Raw genomic sequence first — 20670 nt, 5'->3', positions numbered from 1 at the left:
GTGACAGAATGAGATTCCATCTTAAAACAAACAACAACAACAAAAAGCCTGTAGTCCCAGCTACTCGGGAGGCTGAGGCAGAAGAATTGCTTGAACCTGGGAGGCGGAGGTTGTGGTGAGTCAAGATTGTGCCATTGAACTCCAGCCTGGGCAACAAGAGTGAAACTCTGTCTCAAAAAAAAAGTTTTAAAGCTGGATATCCTAATTCACCCAAGGTTAGAAAGCAAGTTAGAAGCAGAATTGGGCCAGGAACTGAGGTCCAAGGATTTCCAATTCAATTTGTTTCTCAAGTCTTTTGGAGGCAATCCAAATACATCATGATAGAAATTGTTCATTTCTTGCCTCCCCTTGGGAACAATCTAAGTGTAGAGTTTCTTTATAAATTCACAGGATTGAAACTGTGGTTATCTTGGAATGAGAAAAAAAGAATGATGAGAAACTGGCTCAAACTAGATAGTAAAATTCCAAATACTTAAAATCAAGTGTTTGCCACCCAAACCTAAAATTAAAAATCTTCCTTCTCCCACACCCTTTCTCATTCTCAAAACCTTTTACAAATAAAATCCAAAGCTGGTCACAGATCAACTATGCCATTCTGACATGATGTTTGTTCAAATGCATTCCACAGTGTGAATGCTGATTGTGAATCAGCACTGTGGCAGCCCCCTTTGCTGTTTACCTCTGTTACCCCTCCTCTCTCTGCTCCCGGTTAATCTGGTTTTCTCCTGTCTTTCTCTCGTATTCTCCAGCTCTCTTTGAAAACACAATAATGGAAAACAGGGCAGAAAAGAAAAAGATGACCCCAGTATATTAATTTCCTCCTTTCACTCTTGTATAACTGTGTCCTTGCTATCTTTTTACAACACAATTTTAAGGTTGGAAGGGATAATTTTTATTCTTGAATACCGTTCTAGCATTGAGCCGAGAGCCACATGTTTGCCTCCATGAACATCTTCATGCCAAAAGTTAATCACATACTCAGTGTTTCACTAACAATTTCTCTTTCATGAGTAACTTCACCACTGACTGAAGCACTTGCTGCAGTGTTTCACGAGTAACTTTTAAAAACAAATATCTTCTATAGGGCGAATGGATGTTGGAAGAGAGAAAATTTATCACAGTGAAAAGGTGCGGACTATTACCCCCAAAAAGCCATTTCTAACAGTACTGTCTGCATTTCTTAATTAGTAATGATAAGTATAAGTCAGCAGGTAATTTTTTCTTGTGGACTATTTTTTATCTATTGAGCTATCCTATTAATGTTATGGAGGCACATTCTCTCTCCTTTTCTTACTATATATCTAGCACATCCATAATGATTATTCAACTGACATTTGCTAACTGGAGAACAGATCTACTTAGGCATGTTTTATAGAGTCTCCCGGAAACTGTGGTTGCATCAAGTGTTCTGAAAAACAAAGCTATTTAAAATGACTAATCCCATTTGGATTAGTTTCTCCTTTCGCCTAAATTAGGCAGGAGCATTTCACAACTCTCATCCTCGGTCAGAATCTGCTGAGACAGACAGAATTTCTATACAGCCCTATGGTAAGCTCTAGGGTGACTCTCCAAGAGGACAGATTCGTGTCAGTTTTGTTCTCTGCGGTATCTCCAGCACCAGAACGGTGCCTGGCACATAGAGGATGTAAACTCAATACATACTAGATAAATAAACAAGATCCTAAAAAATAATGAGGTGGTTAGAAATGAATGAGTGAGCTGAAACCTGGTGGAGATGAATTCTGTGGCTGGTCTAAGATGCTGTCTGCTCAGCCAGAGATCATTGCATTCTCCTTACTTTCAGCGTCTGCATACCTCTCACAGTTATGACCCATGGTGTAGTCCTGGCAGTTCAAGCACTCCCCCGTCACTGGGTCGCAGTCATCGGCATGGCCATTGCACTGGCAGGGCTGGCAACTTGGAAATCCCCAGTGCCCAGGTAAGCACCGATCACACTGCCGAGCATACACTCCCTGGAAACAGTGGCACTGGCCAGTGACAGGATTGCAGAAGGCATTGACAGATCCTTGCAGATGGCACTCACAAGCTAAAGAAACAGGCAAACAAGGAACTGCCTTGAGAAACTCATTCAATGGAAACATGCCCCTTTTATAAGCACCCTGTTCCCAATTCAGAATGCTCATGGGTTGGTGTGATCAACTTCAGGAGGGAGGCATCGGCTCTGCAGCCATGGAACCCTGCCACAATGGCTGAGTTAATCTGAATGAATGCATAACAATGCTTTTGAGGAACCTACGTTTGCATCCACTGGGGCCAAAGCCAAAAGTTCCAGGTGCACATCTGTTGCAGGTTCTTCCAACCACGTTGGGCCGGCACTGGCACTGGCCTCCGTTGGGATCACACACAGAACTCAATGAACCCTGAGGGTCGCATTCACACGCTGTGGGTAAAGAGAGGTCAGAACCCATGAAACGGAGCAGCATATCAACAGGCTCTCCCTGATCCTTTCTCCTTTACTACTTTGGTTTATTCAGAGTTCTGGTTTAAAACAGTATCATCCCTATGATGAGCGGAAGGGAAGAAAAGGGAGGCAGAGTTGGCAGACCAAAGCAGTTTTTCTAGGCAGGAGGTCATTAACGTTTTCTCCCCTTGCCTTCAAAGCTCAAATATCACAGGACATTAGACCAAAGCCCAGTGACCTTCAGAGGATGGTCTGACCTTTCAAAGAGAAAAACACACATTTCAGTCATTTGATGCTTCTCTGATTCCATTCCCCACTCACTACCCTGCTTATGGAAATGCTTTATCCTCATGGACTTTTCCCCTGATCACCTGTTATTTGCATATTTCTTGAATATCGATTCCATCTTCAGTGGTGCTCTATCGCTAAAATATTACTTAAAAAGATAAAGACACACAGTAACTAAGACACTATTTCCCTTGTGCTGCCTAACACAGGGCTACGGGGCGGGCACTCCACTGCGCTTCGTGTGCCAGGTATACTCAGAGCCAGAAACAGCAGCTGCTGCAGCTGCCAAGCAATACCTACCCAGGCCTGTCTGGTGTAACAGGGCAGAAATGCTAAAGATGATGTTTCTGCAAACATCTGTCATCGGCGTTTTCACAACGCTTCTGCTGTTCTCTAGACATCGGTATCTCTGAAAGGTTTCCCAGGCACTGTTGGTGACCACCCCATCTCCTGAACCTCCCACGGTGAAGATGTCCAGTGATTTACAGTATGGCATGAGAACAAGCTGTGAAGAAATGAGAACAGCCAAACATCCTTACAGTGGTGCCCCATGGCATGGGTTTAAGCAAGCAAACGTGGAGAAAACCCAAATGCTTCTTTGACCCTTGAACAGAAATCATTAGACTCATTAAATAAAGCATAAACCTCCCTATTCCTAAATACTCTTGGCAGGACATTTTAGATATATTTTACACAGCTTGATGGCTTTTGAAATGCTATTTTTATTTGAGAGATGGGGTCTTGCTTTGTTGCCTAGGCTGGTCTTGAACTCCTGGCCTCAAACGATCCTCCTGTCTCAGCATCACAAAGTGTTGGGATTACAGGTGTGAGTCACTAGGCCCAGTGAAATACTATTTTTTTTTAAAGACATTTTATATTTTTAGAAGGAATAAATCCTTTCCACGGGGTGGAGTATAAGCAAAGTGACCTCAGAGGCAAGAAAGAATGATTCTGCTTAAGCGCTGGCCTCAGCATTACGCCTCAACACAACACCCTGGGAGCAGCTGGGCACTTTCCGCCCAGGCTTTCCTGCATACGCCAGAAGCGATCTCACACTTACAGAATCGATCAGCGTGTAGGGGCTCTCCACGTCGCTATCAGAGGAAGTGTATTGAGGCAGCTCCAACCTCACTGTATAGTTCGTTCCCTTCTCAAAGCACACCGGCCGAGGAAGGACGACATATCTGCCCCCGAACAAAAAAGAAAGACAACAACGAAAGTCAACCTTCATGCATCCAAAAAATAAAAATTAAGAACAAAGCTCTGCATCAATAATTCCAAAGGAAAAAAGTCAGCAGTCAACGTCTGGCTCTGAAATGGTGACTTGAAAACTCACAAAATATTAGAAAAATACTAATTTGCATATGAAGTCTGTTGAGATGCCAAACCACTGTCACACTGACCTTGAGCCTGGTGATAATGACACCACCTGGTTGTCATCATCAGGGATGGTATTACCACATCGGCTGCTGGGTGGAATCTTTCCAGGTCGCTGCACTGTGATGACAGCTTTTTCCCAGTGGTCGGGTAGCTAGAATAAGAAACAAACAATGAAAAGATGGTTAGTCCACCACTGCCTGTTTATAAAAAGACCTCTCCAAATCAATCAATTGCCAAGTTGAAATGGAAAACAAACAGTTGCTTTTCCCTTTCCTCTTTACTACTACGTCTGCTACTCCCCTGGTTCCAGCCTAAATCCCTTCTACCCTGGATGCTGAAACACCTCTCAACTGTTCTCTGCCTCTTCCCAATGTCCCTTTCAGTCCACTTTAAAGCATCTCAGATAATGACAATCCCCTGCTTGAAATGCTTCAATAGCTTCCTGTGAATATTATAGTCCAAATTCCTTTACTAATCCAAGTATTTTTGCCAACAGCATCTCCAACCATATCTCTCATCAAGCTATGTGGAATGATTCTCAATAAAAACAAAACCCTCCCTTCTCTTTTCCACTCACACTATTTCTTACTTTTGTGCCAGCTTTCCACAATTCCATTCACACTTTAAGGCCTCGCTCTGATTCTCTAGGAAAACATTTTGGTAGCCCTGGCTCGGGCTGGCTGGTGCATGCCCATCTTCTAGGACCATGCATCTCTCTGCTGTTGCACCGTCACCTTCAGTCTTTCATTACAATTCGGGGCTTCCGTCTGTCACTGGACAGCCAGGCTGTGAGGGAAGGAGAGGATCTCATACATCCTCATCACCACCTCAGTCCTCAGCAAGGTTGAGTGCCTCACAAAAGATCACTATGTTTGAGAAACTGGATTCAAGAAAATGGTACATTTTGGCTGGGTGTGGTAGCTCACGCCTGTAATCCCAGCACTTTGGGAGGCTGAGGCAGGCGAATCACCTGAGGTCAGGAGTTCGAGATCAGCCTGACCAACATGGCGAAACCCCATCTCTATTAAAAATACAAAAATTAGCCGGGCATGGTGGCACATGCCTGTAATCCCAGCTACTCAGGAGGCTGAGGCGGAGAATTGCTTGAACCTGGGAGGCGGAGATTGCAGTGAGCCGAGATTGCACCACTGCACTCCAGGCTGGGCAACACAGTGAGACTTAATAATAATAATAATAATAATAATAATAATGAAAGAAAGAAAGAAAGAGAGAAAGAGGTACATTTTAACTTCCATGGAGGAGGTGAGACTGTCAGAATCTCACCTGTTCTGATGCAACCTCCATATTTCACAACTATATATAATACCCATTAGAAGTACTATTTTTCTACTGATTTCTCCCCTCCCTCCTCCACCAGTCCACTGAGTGATTTCTTTACCTGTGGCTCATAGCGAATTAGGATGTCATACTCCATGGAATATGGTATGTCATCAATGAAAAACTCCAAATAAGCCCCTTCAGGCACTCGGACGAAGCCAGCTCCAGTCCAGGAGGGAATCCGGTCCTGGATGTACTGCCGCTCCACTATGCTAACCCCCTGAGGACATGGCAAAAAATGGTTATTCTTTATTTGAAATGGAATTCAATAACTTTCAATAGTCAAAGAAACCCGAAGTCACCCAAAGATTCAAAAACGGTTGCTACCTTATGCCTATTTTTTATAGTCAAATCTCCCCTAATAGATTGTAAAAAGTTTTTGATATCCAAACAGGAAACTGGTTCCTTTTTAGTTTTGTGGTTGGAGTAGTCTTGGGACACTGGAGATGGCACTCAAAGGCTTGGGATATACCTTATTTGATACGACCAGGAGAATAAGCATAAAGGAAAAAAGAGAACATCACACCTGCCGTTATAAGCAAGTCTAGGAATCATAAGGTGTTTCCCAGATTCTCCACAAGGTTAGTCCAATATCTAGTGCACTTCTGTCTCTCATATTGGCATTAGTTTTAGGCTCCATTTTCAAGTAAAGAAAGTTGATATGATAATGAATGTCACAACTGATGAGTTAATTCTGATTAACTGTTTACAGGGTTATTTTTTTAATACCTGTTGTTGGTCATATCCAAAAATGGCTGTGATCAACTCTTTCATTCCCTGTATGTATCCATGTGTGGCCTTACCCAGCAAGAGGTACAAACTATGTTATCCTTTCCATGAATCTGGGCTGTCCTTGTGACTTGTGACCAACAGAACATGAGGAACTTTCTAGGACTTCTGAGTCCAAGCTTTAAGAGATCTGACAGCTTGTTTCCTCTTTTTGGAAGCCAGAAGCCATCTAAGAAATCTCACTATCGCCAGGCATGGTGGCTCACGCCTGTAATCCCAGCACTTTGGGAGGCCAAAGTGGGCAGATCACCTGAGGTCGGGAGTTCGAGACCAGCCTGACCAACATGGTGAAACCCTGTCTCTACTAAAAATACAAAATTAGCCGGGCGTGGTGATGCATGCCTGTAATCCCAGCTACTCGGGAAGCTGAGGCAGGAGAATCGCTTGAACCCAGGAGGGGGAGGTTGTAGTGAGCGAAGATGGCGCCACTGCACTCCAGCCTGGGCAACAAGAGCAAAACTCCATCTCAAAAGAAAGAAAGAAAGAAAGGTCGTATGGAGAGAAATGCCCAGCCAGCCTCCAGCTGTTTCAGCCCACCCCAACTCATGAACCAGGCATACATTTGAAGTCATTAAATTTGGGGATGAATAGATGAAACAATATCCTTGCCTCAGTATTTACCATGTTAGGTTGATAACTTTGGAGCATAAGTAGGGAGAAGAAAAGTTTCTTGGAAAGACAAATTTCTTCAACCAACCAAAAGCCTTTTCAGTGAATGCTCCAAAGCCAATTTGTGAGTTATAGATTTACTTAGCTTTAAATATGACTGTTCTCACGAAGGCATGGTCCTGATCCTTATTTTGTGCTCACTGACAAAGCTATAAAAATGCTTCTGAAATGGACTCTTTACAAAGCATGTATGTTCCACTACACCCCAAAACACTGCTTTACCGACCTGCCACGCACTCCCCTACTCACGGGCCCCAAGTTGGCTTCCTCTGCTTCATAGAGGTAGTGATCCAGGGTGGCAAAGTAGTAACCAGGTTCCACTTCATTGCACTGACGTCCAATCATGTGAGGCCGACATGAGCACTGGCCTGACTCTGCAGAGCAACTGGAAGGGAGGAGGAGCCAGGTCAACTGAGTTCATGGTCACCCGAGTCAACCCGCCAGAAGCAGCCCTACAGCTGCCATTACTCAGTACACCGGGCCAAATACATAGCATGTTCTTGTTTTCTTCAGAAAATACATATGTGGAAAAAAATAGTGCCTATGGATTAATCCCAAACTCCAAAAGCATGGCCGAGAACCTGGTCTTCTCTGTTTTACCTCCCTTGCCTTCTCTTGACTGACACTCCATCCACATCACATGGAGGTTTTCGACATCCCAAACTTTCTTGCTTTGGCATCTTAAATTTTTTGCTTATTTCCTGAGATTTAGGCTCAAATATCCAGCTCCCTGAAGAACATCTCCAGCTTGGCTGTCCCAGAGGCATCCTGAACCAATGGATCTAAAACAGAAGCCCTCAGTCCCTCCCATGGTCTCTATCAGGGTGAAGGCGCTACCACCTGCTGAGTCAACCAAGTCAGAAATTAGAAGTTCTCCAGATTCTTTCTTCACCCTCCATTAGGAATCAAATTCTGTGATTTTTACTTCTGCATCTCGTGTCTCTCTTCCCCCTTTCCATTGGCTATGCTATGCTAAATATAAGAAATGCAGCCGGGCGCGGTTGCTCACGCCTGTAATCTCAGCACTTTGGGAGGCAAAGGCAGGCGGATCACCTGAGGTCAGGAGTTCAAGACCAGCCTCACCAACATGGAGAAACCCCGTCTCTACTAAAAATACAAAATTAGCCAGGCATGGTGGCACATGCCTGTAATCCCGGCTACTCGGGAGGCTGAGGCAGGAGAATTGCTTGAACCGGGAGGTGGAGGTTGAGGCGAGCTGAGTTCACCCCATTGCACTCCAGCCTGGGCAACTAGAGTGAAACTTCTGTTCTCAGCTTATGTCCTTTTTATTAGTATCATAATTTTGTATACAAAATAAAACTCAAATTACATGTATCCATTTTTACTTCACTTAAAGATGAGCTGTGGTTTGGAATTGTTACTTTAACCCCTTCTCAAGATTCTTTTTTTCCCATCCCAAAGTTTTAAATAAGGTACCTAAGGCAAGTTGCAACTCACAGGAAGACTTTGCACTCACAAGCTTATTAAAAATGTCCCAAGGCTGGGTGTGCAGTGGCTCACGTCTGTAATCCCACACTTTGGGAGGCCAAGGCGGGTGGATCACCTGAGGTCAGGAGTTTGAGACCAGCCTGGCCAACATGGTGAAACCCCGTCTCTACTTAAAATACAAAAAATTAGCCAGGTGTAGGGGCGCACACCTGTAATCTCAGCTACTTGGGAGGCTGAGACAAAAGAATCACTTGAACTCGGGAGGTGGGAGTTGCAGTGAGCCGAGATCATGCCATTGCACTCCAGACAGAGCAAGACTTCATCTCAAAATAAATAAATATATAAAATAAAATCCTAAATGGCCCTGCCACAGCATAGCTGAAGTCCTCTTTCTGTGTATCATATTGTTATACTACAGGAATAGGAATTATTTTTTTGTTTGTTTGTTTTTGCTTTTGAGACGGAGTCTCGCTCTGTCGCCCAGGCTGGAGTACAGTGGAAGGATCTCGGTTCACTGCAACCTCCACCTCTTGGGTTCAAGCTATTCTCCCACCTCAGCCTCCAGAGTAGCTGGGACTATAGGCGCCCACCACTACACCCGGCTAATTTTTGTATTTTTAGTAGAGACTGGGTTTTACCATATTGGCCAGGCCGGTCTCGATTTCCTGACCTCGTGATCTGCCCGCCTCAGCTTCCCAAAGTGTTGGGATTACAGGCGTGAGCCACTGAGCCCAGCCAGGAATAGGAATTCTTAACGTCCCATAGCCAATTCCCAGGAGAGGAAAGCTTGTTCCAATTAGGACCTAGCCCTCTTTTGGCACAGTCCATGAACAAAAGCTATTTTAAGAAACTCAGGCATCAGACATTACATCATATGGACAAAAGAAAATTATTTCCTCCCCAAATGTTTACTGAGAGAACAAATATCCAAAACGTGAACCACCAAAGAAGAAAACAACTAGACCTTCATGCGCAACCATTAGAGAACGAGCAAATGAAGGTGAGGACAAAGGCACCAGCAGCCTCCCAGTGTTGCCTCTATCTGCAGCACAATTCTAAACAAGGAATGGCTCCATGAGAGCCAATCATGTGAAAGGAATTCCCTTAACAGCGGCCCTGCCAATCACAAGTCTCTGTCCACAGGCTTGAATTGTCATCACAGATAGGCATGGCTCCAATTTCAAGACTGGCTCCTTCAGTGAACTCATTCTCGTGGCTTTGCTATGCAGATGGCCCTCACCCTCCAGCTCTCAGGATCCAGCAGCTGGCTGTGCTCTGCTTCTCTATTCTCAGTCATCCATGGGACATTTTCATGGACTGGCCAGCTGTCATCTCTAATTCATCTCGTCCCAAAAAGATCACCACCTCCCACACTGATTTCTTATCTTCAGCTCTGCTGTTTCTGCCACTAGATTTAAAATTCTTCTCATGGTATAGAGACATCACCTTCTCTTACCTTTATCCCAATATTCAAGTTTTACTTCAAAATGTTTCTCAACTTAGCAGCTTCCTCTCACTGTCATTGCCACTGCCTCCATCCAGGATGGCATCACCCCATACCTGTTACTCTAACAGTCTCCTAAACTGACCTCTCAAACTCTTCTTCTTCTGCTTAGTCCATCCTGTCTACCATGGGCTAACCGATCTTCCCACAGCACTGCTTGCATTATTTCACAAAAACCCACAATTGTTTCTTATGATATCAAGTTATGATGCCCTCTGCCTGGCTTTCTGCAACCTCCATAACCCATCCTCTGAAAACGGCTTCTCTTTCTGGTGCCGACTGTTTGCTTTCCAATGAGCCACACTCCTCATACTCTTCAGCAAATATTTACTGAGCAAATATTGGCCCTAGCAGCCTTGCTTCCCAGTGCAGGTACCCTCACATTTTAGTCCATTGTGAACTTTGTTCTGAATGAATCCTTATTCCTCAGTAAGTCTATTATTTCTGGCTAAATGATATACAGAAAGAGAAATAGAAAAAAAAAAAAAAAGTCCCTGTCCTAAAGAACTTACAGTCTAATTGTGGATAAACAATAAAGAAATTAACCAATGCAACAAATCAAAATGCAGTAAGGACCTATGCATTGATAGAGTTACAAGCAAAGCACTATGGGAGAAGAAGGTATGATTCATCTGATTGAGGAGACTGAGGGAGGCGTCATGAAAGAGGTGTCCTTAAAGCCTGGAGAGGACTTGACAGGGAGAGAGAGGACAGGAATAACAAGAGCAAAGAGGGTGATGGGGGAATGTGAGCAGAGATGGTCACAGGCCAGATCTCGACCTTGCTACAGTCATTCCCATCTCTGTGCCTTTACCCATCTTTTCCCTCCCAGCTAGGAGGCCCTCCCCTGCTTACCATTTGCACCTTTCAAATCTCAGCTTTCAAAACTCAAGCTCAAATCCTAGCTTCTTCACTGTGATACCAATGATTTATTCCATGTAATTACTGTCTCCTGTGTTCAAGTAAAAATCACATCTGATAGAAATGGTACAGTTTAAAGTTTTATGTATTCTCTACAAATTTCTCTGTAAACTAGAGATTCAATTCATTAAATCAGTAAGGGACAATAAGGACATAAAATAAGTAAGGCCCTGTGTGAGGCAGAATAATGGACCCCAAAGATGTCCACATCCTCATCCCTGTTATCTGTGGGATGGTACCTCACATGGCAAAAGGGACTTTGCAGATGTGATTAAGGGAAGGATCTTGAGATGGAGAGACTATTGGATGATCTGGGTAGGCCCAATCTAATCACATAAATTCTTAAAAGTTGGAGAGGCAGGCACAGAAGTAACTGGGTCAGAGAGCTGTGCCATGACAAGGATTTGACCTAGTGGTGGCTTTGAAGATGGAGAGAGGGGACCATGAGTCGAGGAATGTGGGTAGCTCTAGAGGCCAAGAATAGCCCTTAGATGACAGCCAGCAAAAGAAGGGGAACCTGAGCCTATGACTGCAAGGAGCAGAATGCTGCCAACAACCCAAATGAGCTGGAAACAGATTCTCCTTTAGAGCCTTCAGAAAACATTGCAGCCCTACCAACATGGAGATTTTGGTCCACTGAGACTGTATTTGACACATAGAACTGGAAAATAATAAACATATTGTTTTAAACAACCAAATTATGGTCATTTGTTATGGCAGCAACAGAAAACTAATATAGGCCCTATGTCTTCTCAGTGGGTGAAGGCCAAGATTATTTCTTAAAAAAATAGATTTATGGCTGGGTGTGGTGGCTCATGCCTGTAATCCCAGCACTTTGGGAGGCCGAGGCAGGCAGATCATGAGGTCAGGAGATCGAGACCATTCTGGCTAACATGGTGAAACCCCGTCTCTACTAAAAATACAAAAAATTATCCTGGTGTGGTGGCAGATGCCTGTAGTCCCAGCTACTTGGGAGCCTGAGGCAGGAGAATGGCATGAACCCGGGAGGCGGAGCTTGCAGTGAGCCGAGATGGTGCCACTGCACTCCAGCCTGGGCAACAGAGCGAGACTCCATCTCAAAAAAACACAAAACAGATTTATCATAAATATAGAAATTGACAACATTTAAAAATTCCATTTCATTTAAATGGTGATGAATAGGGAAAATGGAATTTTAACCTTTCTCTATTACTAAGGAATTAGGCAGAAAAATATTAAAGCATAAAAAGCATCATTCATAATAACCAACCACAGTGTTCAGTCAGCACCATTCATTTTCTCAGGGTGGCATTCCTCCCCACCCCCAATTAGGACACTTCCTTTTCGGTAGGACCTATGTTCTATAATCCTGTTCTATCACGGTATAGTCGTGTGTCACTTAATGATGGGGATATGTTCTGAGAAATGTGTTGTTAGACAATGTTGTTGTTGTGTGACCATCATAGAGTGTACCTACACAAACCTAGATGATATAGCTTACTACACACCCAGGCTGTATAGCATAGCCTATTGCTCCTAAGGTACAAACCTGTACAGCATATTACTGTATTGAATACCACAGGCAATTGTAACACAACAGCATGGATTTGTGTATTCAACCATATCAAAATGTAGAAAAGCTACAGTTAAAATACAGTATCTTATGGGACCACCATTGTATGTGTGGTCCATCCTTGACCGAAATGTTATTATGCAGTACATGATTATAATTAACAAAGGGTTAGCTATACCATAGTCATTCAATACAATGATAAAAATATCTACTAACTTCTGTTCTGGACTTGAAGCACAATAAATTTTAGTCCCTCATTTATTGAGCACCTCCCAGGTCCACCGTGCTGGGTGCCAAGTGAGATGCAAAAACAAAGACGACATTAATCCCTGTCCAAAGAGACCTTTTTAATACAACTGTAAGAGCAAAATAAATGTTAAAAGAGATGCAGAAGTAATGCATCAAGGGAGGGTTCGGGGCTTCAGCATGGTAAGTTCAAAAAAGAGGTGGAGTCAGGCATGGTGGCTCAAGCCTATAATCCCAGTACTTTGGGAGGTTGAGGCAGGCAGATCACTTGAGGTCAGGAGTTCAAGACTAGCCTGACCAACATGGTGAAACGCCATCTCTACTAAAAATACAAAAATTAGCTGAGTGTTGTAGCTGGCACCTGTAGACCCAGCTACTCAGGAGGCTGAGGTGGGAAAACTGCTTGAACCCAGAAGGCGGAGGTTGTAGTCAGCTGAGATCACGCCACTGCACCCCAGTCTAGGTGACAAAGTGAGACTCTGCCTCAAAAAAAAAAAAGGGGGGGGATGGGCTTCAAGTCAGATATGAAAACTCTACATTTCATTGTTAAAATAATTTTGAAGGATGCTGTAAAAATGTTTATATTTTTCAATGTTATTAAACATTTACAAGTAGCATTTACCTAGCAACCACTGCCAATTCTTTTTCATTAAAACAGGTAATCTACTAGGCAAAACTTCATTAACTTGGCTTCCGTTACATTATTTAAATTAATTAGGTCTTACTTTTTTGTTTTGAGATAGAGTCTTACTCTGTCGCCCAGGCTGGAGTACAATCGTGTGATCTCGGCTCACTGCAACCTCTGTTTTCCAGATTCAGGCGATTCTCCCTGCCTCAGCCTCCTGAGTAGCTGAGATTACAGGCAGGTGCCACCACACCTGGCTAATTTTTGTATTTTTAGTAGAGACGGGGTTTCACCATGTTGGCCAGGCTGGTCTCAAACTCCTGACCTCAGGTGATCTGGCCGCCTTGGCCTCCCAAAGTGCTAGGATTACAGGCGTGAGCCAACATGCCTGGCCACTTCTTTAGTTATTCCAAAGTTCAGGTTAGTTGTCAATGTAATAGACATGGATTATTAAACTTTTGTCATACTACCAAAAATCCATTCGGCTCACTGTACGACACATCTTAAAGCTTTTACCACTTCCAGTGATTTTTATGCTTAATTCTGTCCCTCACCAAAGTAACTAAGGAGTGTCTGGGATCACATTTAGAGATTGCCTCTCCTAACGAATACATATCTAGTTTTTAACATCTTAGAAATATTTTATTTTTCAATTCTTCTACTCAATCAGCATTTATTCAGTACCTACTGTGTATCCAAGGCAAAGCAAAGAAATATTATCAGGTAAAAGGTTTTAATGAGTGATTGCAACAAACCAATCATCCAGCAAATATTTCCCCAGGGGCATGTGTGCAGATCTCCCAGCAGTATCAGTGCTTCAGTTGCCTAAGGGGCTCCTTGGGGAAATTCCTCTTGAGGGAAAACAACTTTGAAAAGGATCACCATAAAACACTCTGGAGTCACCAGACTAGAAGGCATGTTTAAATGTTCTTTTTTGCCCCTCCACCAATGATTCTTAAAGATAGGGCATCCCATCAATCATGCTGGAAAGATCAGATGATTACCTGCTTTAAAGATCTTTACTAGATAATTTTGCTTCCCAAACTCTCTGGTTGAATACATTCTGGTTTTTATACATTTTTGCAGGAGAGATTAGAGGGCAGGCTAGGGCCTGTGCGTGGGTGGAGACAGACAGGAAGTGTGTGTGGAATAGAGAAAAAGAGGAAGGGAGTGTAGGAACAAAAATTACTTAGGGTTAAGAACCATAGGACATTCCTGAGTTTATGACATAATTTGGGGAACTGCATATGCCACTTTCATCTCATCAAGAAGGACTTTAGGAGTGATGACAGCTTTGAATTGAGGAGTCATTTACTAAAGGATTCAACATGTGTTCTGGGAGTCACAAAGGAAAGTCAGAAAAGTGATTCCACAAGCAGACAGCATTCTGTCTTCTTCCCTGCTTTTATGGAATTATCCTAGCTTCCTCGTCTCTGGAGGTTTTCTAAGAACAGAAATTCACACCGGATTTCAGAGGCTACATGCTGTACTGAGTCTATGGCACGACCTCGAACAGAACAAACCCAAATAAAGAGGACAAACACAACATGTTCTTGCTGCTGACAACCTCATTCCTTCCCAGCAGACTACTATGGTGTTGGGAAATAATTGGGAAAGAAAGTCCGTTTTTGAGTACATGAAGCTTGCTCAATGAATTCAGAGTGTTCTCTCTGGGAAGACTCAAGGTCACAGGGAAACATCTGTCTATTCTCTCAGCAGTCACTTACACTATCTGTTCCAGATGTTCTGACTCTGAGCCAGGAACAGAGACCAACATTCTCTTTGACTCGAAGGTGGTTAAACTCCCACAGATTTAACATCTTGCCAAATGTGTGTTCTGATAGCTTCTGGTGGAGCTTTATGCTTCATTTATTCAAGGAATACTAGCGTATTTAAGGAGCTAAACATTATTTTATGTAATTTTCATTAATGGGTTTGGAAGTTGCAAAAAAAAAAAAGAAAATGAAAAGATTCTCTACACAAATTAAAACAGGAGTCCATTTTCCATGTTTTTAGACTGTTGAAAAATAAAATGGTTGATGATAACAACTGTTGCTGGGGATGGGGGAGAAGGTACTTTTGTAACTGATAGGAAAATAGACTAGTTCAATATGTCTGGAACAATCTAACATTCTCTATTAAAATTAACAATACATATGTACTTTGACTTAGCAGTTCCATCACTGGGAATCTAGTCCATAGAGGTACCTACACACATTTATCAAGACATATAAAAATATATTTTGCATATCTTTTTGAGAAACAATTGAATATCACTCATTCCTAGAAGTCACGACTTTCCTGGAAGGCTGAGGACAAGAGCATAGGTGGAGCTCCACTTACCTATTGTTTAACGCTCCCCCAAGGTCACAGTCACATGGTCGACATCCATCCAAATCATTGCTTAAGCCCCAGTGCTCTGGCTGCAGAACAGAACATGAAACATGTAACAGTAGGTTTCTGTAATTATACAATAGATTCAGCAAGGAGCAAGTTAAATCGTGTTTCGGCTGTTCCATCAAATGCTCATTTTCATCATTAAAGCAGAAAGCCAACAAAAGGCAGCAGTATTCTGAAATGAAGAAACCTGAGCTGCAGGCACTGGAGTCAGAGAGCCGTCCACAATCACGTGATCATGCCAGGTCAAAGCCTAGCTGCTTTGCCCTACAGATAACCTCCATTCGACAACTAATGAGAGCAAGCAGTAAAGATACCAACTTTCCTCATTAGAATTACTCTGGCTGTAAGAGAAGTATGGCAAGTGTTTGGCAGGCCTTTAAATTTGCCCTCAGTTCAGTCTGTCATAAATCCCATACAGAAAGCCCTCCAAGAATTTATGTGGAAATATAGCATACAGCTACGACTATTCTCACAACTGAGCGGTGAGGAAATCAAGTCTTTAGAGCACTAGAGATGGAAATAAAGAGAAATGGAACAGTATCTATATAGGGAAGAGGAGCTCTGTGCACTTCAAAAATGAGTATATAAAAACAGGTTCACCAATTTACTTTTTTTCTTTATTTTTTTGAGACCAAGTCTTGCTCTGTCACCCAGGCTGGAGTACAGTGGTGTGATCCCAGCTCACTACAACCTCTACCTCCTGGTTTCAAGCAATTTTCCTGCCTCAGCCTCCCGAGTAGCTGGGATTACAGGCATGTGCCACCACACCCAGCTAATTTTTGTATTTTTTTAGTAGAGATAGAGTTTCACCATGTTGGCCAGGCTAGTCTCGAACTCCTGACCACAAGTGATCCACCTGTGTCAGCCTCCCAAACTGCTGGGATTACAGGCATGAGCCACTGTGCCTGGCCTATTTTATTTATGATTTTTAAAAATTTTAGAGATGGGCTCTTGCCATGTTGCCCAGGCTGGTCTCAAACTCCTGACCTCAAGCACTCCCCCTGCCTCGGCTACCCAAAGCACTGGGATTACAAGTATGAGCCACCACACCCGACCAGGCTCATCAATTTAAATTAGACTTCCAGAAATCTCCTTTAAGAATGTATTAGGATTATATATAAATATACATATTTAATGGTCATAATAATTTGGGGCTAGTGAATCCTCCCTAAATGAGAAAGTATAACAATGTTATTAAAAATAGAGATTTCTAAAAACTTATCTCATAATTTTCCTACTCAGAATTATTACAGTGAACTTTTTGGTGTATTTCCTTCCAGATTTTGTTTTCCTTGATGAATTTTATTTCCTACATAATCAAGACACTATTCACATCCTGTGTTTTTTTTTTTTTAAATATAGCAAGCAGCATGAGCATTTCCTGATGTTATTGTCATTTTCAGTGGCAACCAAATATTACATTGTATAGAAGTCCCCACACTTACTTAACTATTTTTCCACTGTTGTTTCCAAGTCTTCTGCTATGATTAATAAAAGATGCAATGAGTCTTCTGGTGAATAAATCTTTGTCCAATTTTCTGATTATTTCATTAGAACAAAGTGGGATTACTGGGTCAAAGGGTATGCACATTTCTATAAGCTACTGATACGTATCTCCAAAATGCTTTTCACACAAGTACAAACCAATGTGGATTCCCATCAGCAGCCAAGAAGTACCAGTACCTCATGATGTCCTAATAGTAAGCATTCCCATTTTTAAAAACTTGTGTTAATTGTGTCTATAAAAGCGGTATTTTATTGTGGCTTTACTTTACACTTCTAACAGTGATGGTGAACATCTTGTCAAATTATCCATTAGTAATTCCTATTGTGTGAATTGTCTACTCATGTCTTTTAACATGTACATGTGAGGGTGATGGTAGACTCTACAATGGCAAAAAGCTTTCTCTATTAAAACATGTCATCCTCGAAGATCTGGTTCCAAGATGGCCGAATAGGAACAGTTCCAGTCTACAGCTCCCAGCGTGAGCAATGCAGAGACGGGTGATTTCTGCATTTCCAACTGAGGTACTGGGTTCATATCACTGGGGCTTGTTGGACAGTGGGTGCAGCCCACAGAGTATGAGCCGAAGCAGGGCGGGGCATCTTCTCACCTGGGAAGCACAAGGGGTCGGGGAATTCCCTTTCCTAGCCAAGGGAAGCCATGACAGAGGGTACCTGGAAAATCGGGACACTCCCACCTTAATACTGTGCTTTTCCAACGGTCTTAGCAAATGGCACACCAGGAGATTATATCCGGCACCTGGCTTGGAGAGTCCCACGCCCATGGAGCCTTGCTCACTGCTAGCATAGCAGTCTGAGATAGAACTGCAAGGCGGCAGCAAGGTTGGGGGAGGGGTGTCCGCCATTGCTGAGGCTTGCGTAGGTAAGCAAAGCCCACCGCAGCTCAAGGAGGTCTGCCTGCCTCTGTAGACTCCACCTCTGGGGGCAGGGCGTAGCTGAACAAAAGGCAGCAGAAATCTGCAGACTTAAACATCCTTGTCTGACAGCTTTGAAGAGAATAGTGGTTCTCCCAGCATGGAGTTTGAGATCTGAGAATGGACAGACTGTCTCCTCAAGTGGGTCCCTGACCCCTGAGTAGCCTAACTGGGAGACACCTCCCAGTAGGGGCTGACTGATACCTCATACAGCCGGGTGCCCCTCTGAGACAAAGCTTCCAGAGAAATCTTCAGGCAGCAACATTTGCTATTCTGCAGCCTCCGCTGGTGATACCCAGGCAAACAGGGTCTGGAGTGGACCTCCAGCAAACTCCAGCAGACCTGCAGCTGAGGGTCCTGACTGTTAAAAGGAAAACTAATGAACAGAAAGGACATCCACACCAAAACCTCATCTGTATGTCACCATCATCAAAGACGAAAGGTAGATAAAAAAATGGGGAGAAACCAGAGCAGAAAAGCTGAAAATTCTAAAAATCAGAGTGTCTCTTCTTCTCTAAAGGAACACAGCTCCTCGCCAGCAATGGAACAAAGCTGGACAGAGAATGACTTTGACAAGTTGACAGAAGTAGGCCTCAGAAGGTCGGTAATAACAAACTTCTCCGAGCTAAAGGAGGATGTTTGAACCCATCGCAAAGAAGCTAAAAACCTTGAGAAAAGATTAGATGAATGGTTAACTAGAATAAACAGCGCAGAGAAGGCCTTAAATGACGTGATGGAGCTGAAAACCATGCACGAGAACTACGTGACACATGCACAAGCTTCAGCAGCTGATTCGATCAAGTGGAAGAAAGGATATCAGTGACTGAAGATCAAATGAATGAAATGAAGCGATCAAATGAGGAAAAAGAGTAAAAAGAAATGAACAAAGCCTCCAAGAAATATGGGACTATGTGAAAAGACCAAATCTACATTTGATTGGTGTACCTGAAAGTGATGGGGAGAATGGAACCAAGTTGGAAAACACTCTTCAGGATATTATCCAGGAGAACTTCCCCAACCTAGTAAGGCAGGCCAACATTCAAATTCAGGAAATACAGACAACACCACAGAGATACTCCTCGAGAAAAGCAACTCCAAGACACATAATTGTCAGAATCACCAAAGTTGAAATGAAGGAAAAAACGTTCAGGGCAGCCAGAGAGAAAGGTCGGGTTACCCACAAAGGGAAGCCCATCAGACTAACAGCAGATCTCTCGGCAGAACTCTACAAGCCAGAAGAGAGTGGGGGCCAATATTCAACATTCTTAAAGAAAAGAATTTTCAACCCAGAATTTCATATCCAGCGAAACCAAGCTTCATAGGTGAAGGAGAAATAAAATCCTTTATAGACAAGCAAATGCTGAGGGATTATGTCACCACTAGGCCTGCCTTACAAGAGCTCCTGAAGGAGGTACTAAACATGGAAAGGAACAACTGGTACCAGCCACTGAGAAAACATGACAAATTGTAAAGGCCATTGATGCTAGGAACAAACTGCATCAACTAACGAGCAAAATAACCAGCTAACATCGTAATGACAGGATCAAATTCACACATAACAATATTAACCTTAAATGTAAATGGGCTAAATGCTCCAATTAAAAGACACAGACTGGCAAATTGGATAAAGTCAGGACCCATCAGTGTGCTGTATTCAGGAGACCCATCTCATGTGCAGAGATACACATAGGTTCAAAATAAAGGGACGGAAGAAGATCTACCAAGCAAATGGAAAACAAAAAAAAAAGCAGGGGTTGCAATCCTAGTCTCTGATAAAACAGACTTTAAACTAACAAAGATCAAAAGAGACAAAGAAGGCCATTACATAATGGTAAAGGGATCATTTCACCAAGAAAAGCTAACTATGCTAAATATATATGCACCCAATACAGGAGCACCCAGATTCATAAAGCAAGTCCTTAGAGACCTACAAAGAGACTTAGACTCCCACCAAATAATAATGGGAGATTTTAACACCCCACTGTCAACATTAGACAGATCAACGAGACAGAAAGTTAACAACGATATCCAGGAATTGAACTCAGCTCTGCATCAAGCAGCCCTAATAGACATCTACAGAACTCTCCACCCCAAATCAACAGAATATACATTCTTCTCAGCACCACATCGCACTTATTCCAAAATTGAACACATAGTTGGAAGTACAGCACTCCTCAGCAAATGTACAAGAACAGAAATTATAACAAACTGTCTCTCAGACCACAGTGCAATCAAACGAGAACTCGGGACTAAGAAACTCAATCAAAACCGCTCAACTACATGGAAACTGAACAACCTGCTCCTGAATGACTACTGTGTAAATAACCAAATGAAGGCAGAAATAAAGATGTTCTTTGAAACCAATGAGAACAAAGACAGAACATACCAGAATCTCTGGGACACATGTAAAGCAGTGTGTAGAGGGAAACTTATAACACTAAATGCCCACAAGAGAAAGCAGGAAAGATATAAAATCGACACCCAAACATCACAATTAAAAGAACTAGAGAAGCAAGAGCAAACACATTCAAAAGCTAGCAGAAGGCAAGAAACAACTAAGATCATCAGAGCAGAACTGAAGAAGATACAGACACCAAAAAACCCTTCAAAAAATCAATGAATCCAGGAGCTGGTTTTTTGAAAAGATCA

General features: G+C 42.8%; 1 protein-coding gene across 2 annotated transcripts in view; it reads right to left on the bottom strand.

Annotated features, from left to right (window-relative positions):
* The window catches only part of LAMB1 (laminin, beta 1), a 91694-nt gene that overhangs the window by 33375 nt on the left and 37649 nt on the right, over positions 1-20670 (bottom strand). For both annotated transcript variants that reach the window (XM_011986362.1, XM_011986361.1), the window contains 8 exons: positions 15527-15606; positions 7136-7271; positions 5490-5648; positions 4114-4241; positions 3771-3894; positions 3011-3215; positions 2258-2401; positions 1816-2047 (listed from right to left, as the gene is read on the bottom strand). In XM_011986362.1, the coding sequence (XP_011841752.1) occupies positions 1816-2047; positions 2258-2401; positions 3011-3215; positions 3771-3894; positions 4114-4241; positions 5490-5648; positions 7136-7271; positions 15527-15606 (1208 nt within the window). The remainder of the gene's footprint in view (positions 1-1815; positions 2048-2257; positions 2402-3010; positions 3216-3770; positions 3895-4113; positions 4242-5489; positions 5649-7135; positions 7272-15526; positions 15607-20670) is intronic.

The sequence above is a fragment of the Mandrillus leucophaeus genome, unplaced genomic scaffold (genome assembly GCF_000951045.1).
Source record: "Mandrillus leucophaeus isolate KB7577 unplaced genomic scaffold, Mleu.le_1.0 Scaffold298, whole genome shotgun sequence".
Lineage (NCBI taxonomy): Eukaryota > Metazoa > Chordata > Mammalia > Primates > Cercopithecidae > Mandrillus > Mandrillus leucophaeus.
The sequence above is the reverse complement of the archived record's forward strand: the minus strand, read 5'-3'. Positions and strand labels throughout refer to the sequence as shown.